Source organism: Hemibagrus wyckioides, linkage group LG11 (assembly GCF_019097595.1).
Source record: "Hemibagrus wyckioides isolate EC202008001 linkage group LG11, SWU_Hwy_1.0, whole genome shotgun sequence".
In the NCBI taxonomy this organism is placed as follows: Eukaryota; Metazoa; Chordata; class Actinopteri; order Siluriformes; family Bagridae; genus Hemibagrus; species Hemibagrus wyckioides.
Window position 1 is genome coordinate 16,624,411 of NC_080720.1, and position 9,408 is coordinate 16,633,818.

The 9,408-nt window shown below is 39.1% G+C and overlaps 1 protein-coding gene across 1 annotated transcript; it reads right to left on the reverse strand.

Annotated features, from left to right (window-relative positions):
• Positions 1-43: 43 nt before the first annotated feature.
• Positions 44-9,133, reverse strand: pa2g4a (proliferation-associated 2G4, a). Its single transcript, XM_058403202.1, has 13 exons — positions 8,938-9,133; positions 7,729-7,857; positions 6,894-6,999; positions 5,904-5,973; positions 5,715-5,807; positions 5,456-5,519; positions 4,851-4,929; positions 4,156-4,234; positions 3,570-3,703; positions 2,153-2,247; positions 1,916-2,043; positions 1,723-1,776; positions 44-1,601 (listed from the first exon to the last, which is right to left on the reverse strand). Exons 1-13 carry the CDS (start codon positions 9,020-9,022, stop codon positions 1,539-1,541), a joined length of 1,179 nt encoding a protein of 392 aa, XP_058259185.1. The 5' UTR covers positions 9,023-9,133; the 3' UTR covers positions 44-1,538.
• Positions 9,134-9,408: the final 275 nt, after the last annotated feature.

Genomic DNA, 9,408 nt, shown 5'->3' on the forward strand with positions numbered 1-9,408 from the left:
TAGTGGCATATTAAAAATGATGAGACAGATTTAAAGAAAAAAAAATATTCAAAGGCTTGTTTTATTTCATTAGATGTAAAATAGTCCCATATACTGGTTCTTCCTTAGAAAACAGAATAGTGTCAATCTGGACATATCCCAGACACAGGGCACTGCTGAGGTCTGGTAGTGTAACTAAAGACAAGTTCAACACAGTCACATCACACCACAGTGAACCTGTTCTGCCCAGTCACTTAAGTCCAGTCATACGTCCAATCTGCCATATCTGACCCACAGCACAGCTACTTCACCAAAGCTCATTTTAAAGTCATTTGAACGTTGCAGCACAGTGACTCGGATCAACCGGCAATGGCTTTGAATAGGGGTTCTGTGTGTGTGTTATTTATTTACATTTTACTCCTGTTATGTATTAAATACTTCAGATTACATTCGAGACTGGGCAAAACCGGTCCTTGACCAACATTGTCTTTTAGACGTATAATCCTATAATTTCACACAAATATGTTAAACTTTAGAGTCTCCTCACTGCTCTAGTCTGACTCTGGACCACATTTACATGCTCTTCAGCAAAACATCAACCTCGATAGATTACCTACACTTTTACCCAACAGGCATTATTTTGTGTGTTTACAGGGGGAAGAAGGATGCATGTATGCATGCATGCAAGATGGGTCCTATGAAAGTGGATTAGCAGCAATTTAGTCCTGTTGTCCATAAACGTTCAATAATTTACTGGGACTGATGTGATGATTCAGTAGAAGATTTAAATGAGACAAAGACAAGAATGTTTCATGAAAGGTGAAGCCAACGATAGTGATGAGGGAAATATAGAGTTTAATCAGACAAATCTGTCTTATGGTTTAAAGCCCACACGGTTAGACTAGAGGTGAAACAGGAACGGCAGTTCCTAGTAGAAAGTGTACCATAAGTTCCAAAAATGTCCCCATTCCATAACGAATGTGACCATAGAATAACCCTGTGTACCCAAAAAAGCATTTCTGTATTATATGGAAGGGTTGTTGATCCAATTAGAGACCTCCTAGTCCTTAAAATTGGGAGACTTTGTTTAGAAATAACATCTCAGCCCTGAGGATGACAAGGTTTTGGAAACTTTCCACATTGTTTAAGCTGCTAAATCAGTCCTCCCTCCACATTAATCTAGCACAGTTTCAAATTCAGCTACAAGGCCAAATTTTGTATTAGATTAAGAACACCACAGCAAAAACCTCAATACTACAAAAGAACTGCTATTTTTTAATTGATTTCATTTCCAAAAGGTGTCACGATTCAGTTCAGTGTAAACCTAGTGCTTCAAAAGATAATGCCAATAGATCAGTACAAATCAGTACAAAGTCATTATCAGTCAGACAAATGAGTTTCAATTTCTTCTATTTCCCAATCACACTAACTAATGGATGGCTTTTTGTCACAGGTTTCAATGGACAACAGTTTAATGGAAAATTTAGGTTTCAAATTTCTAGGAGCTAGAAATTTGCGTGTCTCAGAGAATATGTATTGTTTTTAGGAGTGTCAGGTAACTATTCAGCTGCAACTTCATTCTCTGCTTGCTGCCCCGTAGCGTTTTCTGCATTCTTGGAAGCCTATGGGTAAAAAAGGGAAGAGAATAAAAAGAAAAGAAAGCAATTACAAACAACTGCTTTCTTACTGAAAAGCTTATAAAGCAGTTATAGCATGTCAGTCACTAACTAAAAAAAGCTTCACCTTCTTTTTCTTCTTCTTCTGTGCTTTACGACTTGCAGAGCTCTGTATCAGAGACTGGAAGAGAATGTGAAATAAACACAATGAAAAATAGCAAGAATAGCAATTTTTCAACTACATATTAAAAGCCAAACATTTTCAACTCTAAAACATTTCACCCAGTTGTGCTTGGGAGACTTCTGTGAACGTTCAGTACCTTCAGCTCAGGATCCTGAACGTCATACTCAGATTTATAGAGCTCAGGCTCAAACGGTCCACTGGTGATTCTTAAAGGCCCGTTGGCCATCAGCAATACTGTGAACTTAAACTGGGCCACGAACTCGCCTAGAGAAAGAAAAAAAATCGGATTTCATTATCAAAGCAAATGGAGAGGGGGAAAAAAAACCCAAAATGGTCAGGCAAGAATAAAATCACAGACAGTGTAGACCCTCACCCTCTTTTTCACTGAGTACACTGAAGGGCTGTAGTAGTTCATGTTTGGCACACTCAACCACTCCCAAACGAGCCTTCCCCTCATCTTCAAATGCCCTGCAGGAAGGAAGGAAGATCATGTGTAATACTCTTGGCCATGTGCCTCAAGTAATAAATTAATTACATATTTAAATTCTATATTTATATTATATAAAATATATATTATTAGTTGTATGGAGTACATGATAAATGCTGAAGGACAGAATATGGTAATAAATGAACATGGCTTCAACAACCTGTGGCAGCAGCACAATGTATAAAATCAAGCAGCAGCAGAATCTTAGTCTCAATGATTTTGGCCCAAGTCTAATGTTTGATGTGAAACTGTGGACTACAAGCTCAGCATTCAATACCACTTTGCCCTGTAAGCTTAACTTTGTGCTCTGGGCCTGAGGAAGCTTGGAATGAGTCCCAACATGAGTCCCTTAAATCATTCTACACCTGCACAGTGGAGAGCATCCTGACTGGCTGTATCGCCGCCTGGTATGAGAACAGCACCGTCCTGAGCCGCAGATTCTGCAGAGAGTCCAACACCTCGTCTAAGGTGAGCCTCCTTCTCTCCAGGCATTATGTGAGGAATGCACAGAGGCTCATAGACTACAGCCAGCTGAATTTTCTCACTGCTACCATCAAGCGAATGGTATCACAGCATCAGCTTCTTCTTGCAGGCCATCAGACTGATAAACTCTTACTAATTACACCACCATGTTCCATGCACTGCACTTTATCACCTGCATTTACACTGGACTCTTACTGATGGATAGTACTGATATCAGTCTCTGACTGTCCTTGTACTTTATGTGCAGTATCTTCCATGGCAACACATTTGGTCTGCATACAATGTTTGCATTATTTAAAGAATATTTAATTTTTGTTTGCTTCAACATATGAATAATTTAGAGTACTGTATACACAATATTTCCTACTGTCGCTTTATGAATGTATACATTGTTTACAGTTTACTTATTTACAGTTTAGCTATTTTTGTATTAAAAAGAGACCCCCCCCACTGGGTCAGGGAAGGAATGTACAACTATAGCACAAGAATTTCATTGTATAAAGATACTTAAAGCACTCCTTATGCACATGACAAACCTGAAGCTCTTCAGTTGTATCTGCACGATTTTGTGCATTGTGCTGCTGTCACATGATTTGCGGTATCAGCAGAACTGTTCAGGTGTTCCTATTAAAGTGGCTGGTGAGTGAATCTGATCAAATTTGTAGGTCTAGTCAAATTATCTTTGAAGTCAAAAACAAAAAGTAAAAAAAAATAAATAAATAAATAAATAATTCACTTGCATTTTATCTAAGCCATTGTAACCAGTTAATATTGGTTGATTTCAGTAAGCAGTCCTTGCTGGTCGAGTTGTGTTTGGTACCTGAGAGTGAAGGGCATGGCGTCAAAGCGTCTCTCCACCTCACTGAAGAATATTCTAGAGGTCTTCATTTTCAGGCCATACTGCTTACTGGGGTCCCGCTTGTAGATGGTGGTCCTTTGTCCCCCATCTCTGGTCTAAGAGGAAAAAAAATGAAAATAGTTTAATAGAAGGTTCATAAGCATTACTCCACAAATCCACAAGCTCTGTCTTTAGAGAGGCAAAGAAATTTACTCATTTTGTGAATCCTTTTCCCCCCCTGTATGTGCTAGAGCATAATATAGTAGCCAGAATTTATTTTCGACACAATGGTGTAAGAATAAATCTTCAATGGAAAAACCCCACTGACTGATTTAGCTCAGGATCTAAATATGGCATGTGTTAAAGACATCAGCACCTAAGTGCTAAGGTCTTAACACATTTCACCTAAGGTGAAACATCATGTAATCAGTGCTTGGGTTTTGAAGAGAAGGCAGATGATATTGCAACCTAAATTTATCAGTAGCAGCATTTCCCTGTCCTTCCCTGCTTAACATTATTTATAGTTATTAGTGCATTATATGATCATTCACACCAAAGACATAATTACCTTCCCTTCTCCTGTACTGATCAGTACATCTACAGCATACACCTCATGGACCTCAAACTCCACTTTCTCGTGGTCCTTCCTTTAAGGAAAAAAGCACACATTCTTAATAATTATTTCAAAATACACTATATTGCCAAAAGTTTTGGGACACCCCTCCAAATCATTGAGTTCTGGTGTTGTTTTTCAGGGGCTGGGGCTTGGGCTTGGCCCCTTAGTTCCAGTGAAAGGAACTCTTAATACTTCAGCATACCAAGGCATTTTGGACAATTTTATGCTCCAAATTTTGTGGGAAAAGTTTGGGGATGACCCCTTCCTGTTCCATGACTGTACACCAGTGCACAAAGCAAGGTCCATAAAGACATGGATGTGGAGTTTGGTGTGGAGGAACTTGACTGAGTCCTGATCTCAACCTGATTGAACACCTTTGGGATGAATTAGAGCGGAGACTGTGAGCCAGGCCTTCTTGTGGAATGGTCAAAAATTCCCCATAACACACTCCTAAACCTTGTGGAAAGCCTTCCCAGAAGAGTTGAAGCTGTTATAGCTGTAAAGAGCCAGCCAACTCCATATTAAATTCATGTGCATGTAAAGGCAGACGTCCCAATACCTCTGGAAATATAGAGTATATTAAAAAGTGGAATTAAGTGTTGTGACATTATCAGAATTCAGCCAGAATAGGAAGGTGTGTATCTTACTTTTGCTGGTCTGTGGGGTTTTGGATGATTGTCTTCTCCCCATCAATAATGTGTTGCTTTAACTGGTGGGACAGCATACCTACCAAAAAAAAAGACTCCATATAAACACCTCAGTCCTATAAAGCCAGATGATTTAATTAAATTTTTTTAATTCTGTTATTACTATTCTATTTCAGTTCTAATTTTTATACCAAATGACTCTATAACAATCATAAAAGGCATTTCACTGTATGTCATACTGTGTATGATTGTGTATGTGAGTAATACGATTAGAATTTTTTTTTTACTCTGTTGATTGGATTGAAATGGGTGTCGTGCTCAACAGGAACAAATTAGCCATGTAAACATCTGAATCTGACCATTTTCTCAACTGGATTCAACAATACCTTGCTACAATACCTAACAGACGCTCTGTGCTTGCACAGACGTTTTTAGGAATATAAGTAATGCACATATGTAGATTAATTCTTTTAATCAGATAGCTACGTCCAGGATACATATAAACAATACTTTCTGAATACGCAATACATTCTGAATTTAAGTGAGTTAATTTGTATTGATGAAAATGAACACATGTAAACTAGTGATTCTACAAACATGCTCACCTTCAATCGGATTACATTTGAAAGAATGGGCGATCTTGTTCCATGCCTCAGTCACCTGTGTGTTCTTTGGGGAGGTGGCATTGAGAGGACAGAGACAAGCAGAAAGAGCTGTATAAATACAGTGAACAGCACAGACTTGCTTCTAACCCTGTACCTTATTCATACAAGCCGTCTCTTTATTCAGTATACAGTTTCAACACTGCTTGTTGTCATTATATAAGAATGACCAGCTGGTCTAACTGGCCTCTAAAGCACTCACTTGGTTGCCAGGTTTTACAAGACGCAGTGCTGCTTCCGCACACAAGTAGGCAGCTTTGATGACATCGGCTTTCCTACCAGTCACGGGTGCTTCCTGAAACAATTTAAAGCAGGGAGAAAGAAATTTACACATGAGAACATTAATAAGAACAAATACAATAATGATAAATAACCAGAATTTCATACGCACCTTACTGGCCCCAACGACAAAGCTATGTGCCACATTGGAGATAAATCCATCGACATGGACTCCAAGGTCACTGTACAGAGAGGAAACGGGAGGAGAGAAAAAAAAGAGAAAGAGATAAATAGACAGCATGCAAGGCCTAGGTTACCCAAACCACCAATGTTCTCTCATCTGACAACACTCCCTTTAAACCAAACAAAAAGGCTTCATCCCTTTAGAACAGTGGTATTCATACTGACTTGCAGGGGAACTGCTGCTGAGAGTGCTTTTTAAGATTCTCTCTCTTTATTTATTTATTTATATATATATATATATATATATATATATATATATATATATATATATATATATATATATATATATATATATATATATATATATATATATATATATATATATATATATATATATATACAATTTAGATATTTTTATTACTCACACCTTTATATATAATTAGGCGTGTTCACTGACACATTGACGTTATATTAAGAATCATGGAAAATTACATACTGGACACACATCCAGATATAAAAAAAGAGCATCTGCATGAGAGTTATAGTTCAGCCCTCTGTGTAATTTATGTCTCATGTTTTACATGGAAATATACCAGATATTCCACATGGTGTTTGTTTTCTCCCTAACAAAAGTCTGAATACCACTGCATTCCAATCATGATCATGAAGGATGAGCAGATTGAAATTATTCAAACACTTACAACCACAAGACATCATCTTACACACAAATCATAGACAACTGTCTTAGAGTCTATACAGATGGCAGGAAAAGGTGACAGAAACAGCAAGGGGATCAGCGAGGAGGACAAGACACTCAGAAAAGGCAAAATGATGTCATTACTGCACTGAGACAAAAACAGTGGGGAAGACTGCACACAAGACAAAACAGTGCAGGGGTTGGGGAGGGGGAGGGGGGAAGGCAAGGAAAGGAAGACGACTAGACACAGGCTTGCAACTTGTCAGAGGGGGAGTTGCCTACATTTTGACCAAGTCTCCGTCTTTAAGCGTGTAGTCAGGGTCGCTCTTCAAGGGAGAGAAGTGGCATACACAGTTATTGACTGACACGCTGGTGGGGAACGCAATGCCTGCAAGAAAACAACCACCAGTCCTCAACACAAGGCGTTTCGCAAAATTTTGCAATTGATGCAAATCAGTTTTTAAAAGGTTTAACAGCATCGGTGCATCCCTAATAGCCACCTGCTGAACATATCAGGGGTGGATAAATCAGTAGCCCAGGCACCCAGGACAAGCTGCCATTAATAGAACAGTTTTTACAGGCAGTTTAATTAGAGGGCACAGATAACTGCAGATAAACTTGACAGAAACAGGAACATGTAGGTATTTGGGGGAAACAAAGTCTAGCCCAAACAAGTCTACCACGATGAAACACCTTACCTTAAACATACAAAAAGAAAGTGGCCAGATACAAATATATTTTACATGCGGTAAAGCACAGACCACCACAGATCATAACAAAACATTTACCAATAACTCATTAAGATGACTTTTTGTTTAGAGAGCAAATATGTTGACAAATTAGAAACTAAATAACTAAATAAATGAAATTAAATAGCAAACTAACTTGCGGTACCATATTACATTATGGTAGCGGCCACTTCATAATCAGTTCAAATCAGGCAAATCATGAAGCTGGTCAGCGTTTACTTGCCCAGTGGGCTCACAAATAAGTGTATGATTTGTCCACCCCTGTGCATAGGCATGAAATGCTAAATGAAAACATTGCCACGATCCACTTTATTATTCATGCCTGGTATCGTACACAAGTAATAAGATGTTCAGTTTCTCCCTCGTACCTTTCTTCATGTCCTTCTCCTTCTTGAAGACTTTCCCAGTCTCTGCCATGATGTAAGCATCTCCTTTCTCACACAAGCTGAGGACAGACACGCCAGGCTTGGCTGCCTCGATGACCACACGCAGGGCCTCTTTAAGAGTGTGACAAAGAGAGAAGAGTAAAGATATGAGGAGATAAGGCCAGTCATCACTGATGGACACATGACCGGTGATTATACTGAGATGCAGGGCACTGTTACAGCCATCTGCCTCAGAAGATATAAATGAGGAAGCTATGCATATTTTAAGTTGTTTGGTTTAATGCTGTCATGTTTTTGAAAGAGGCAGCTGTGGCAGTCTAATGATGATGAGACAGAGTTCAGTTTTCGAAATGCAAATATCCTGTTCACACACACACACCTGCCGCTTTCCACTGAAAGCTCCGTCACCTCTTTGACTCAGTGACGAGTTAGTAAGCAAGCATTTAAATGATCAGACTTTTAAATCAGCTTATTTAATATAATAAACATAGCAAATCCGATTCTTTATAAACTCCGTTGTTAGAACATAATTTATTAAGCTATTAATGTTATTTTCCTATTTTATTCAGATAAACCCCGCCTCCTTCGTTGAGCTCTGTACTCACGCTCGTATCATAGCGCTCCAATCAGCAGCTAGAGGGTATGAACTACCAGCCAATCAGAGCGCGGTAGGCGGGATTTATGTAAACGCGAGTAAAGGAATAAAAACGCGTGCGTTCAAGTTAGCTAGTCATGATACATTAGCAGAGTAGCCAGTATGACCGTGCTAATTGTGCATGGCGGTAGTAGCAGGAGCAGCTAATGCTGGATAAGTAAGATCAGTAAATGAATCTTTATCATGAGTCCATCCTGGGAGGCTTCAGTACAACTCATAACCAATACATGGATCATGTTAAATGTGGATAAATTGGTGTGCTAGCTATAGGTTACTGGTGGTGAAGATCTGAGAATGCATTACAGATCAGCTCTGCTCCCAGGAAGAAAAAACGAACCAAAGTTGCCGATATATACACAATACATTACACTAGTCATGACATCGCCATTGATCAGCCATCATTTCCGGTGAGGCTAAGCTGCGTGTTCCTGCTCGGCACATGGCTACACGCAGGCCGTCACGTTCAGCTTCAGCAGCAGCAGCAGATCACTCACTCACACTCAACCTCATCACCAGCCTCCTCTAAAACAACTTACGGTTAGCAATGTCACCGCCCATCTTATACTTGGTCACAACCAAGTCCTCGGCAATGGTCTGCTCTTGCTGTTCGTCGTCGGACATTTTGCAACGGATTTCGCGGCGAATCCCAATCCGATGAGTGGAGCAGCAAGATCAGCCAAAGCACCGAACCACTCACCGCCACCGCGCTTCGTTCTGTTAGCCCCGCCCAGACCACGCCCACTACACTCTTACGTCACCCAACGACACAGACCAACGTACCGCCAAAATACAGGCTGCGGAAAAATACGATTTTAATGAAGGAAAATCTTCATTTCTATTTTCATTCAGTTTATGTTCATATTTTTATATAGTATATTTTGATTTGATATATTTTTGGTATTCATAAAAGATGTGTAACTTAATTTTTAATATAGTATAAATATTATAAAATAAGATTGAATTCACAATAAACAACATTAATATAAAATGACTTGTAAATAAGCACA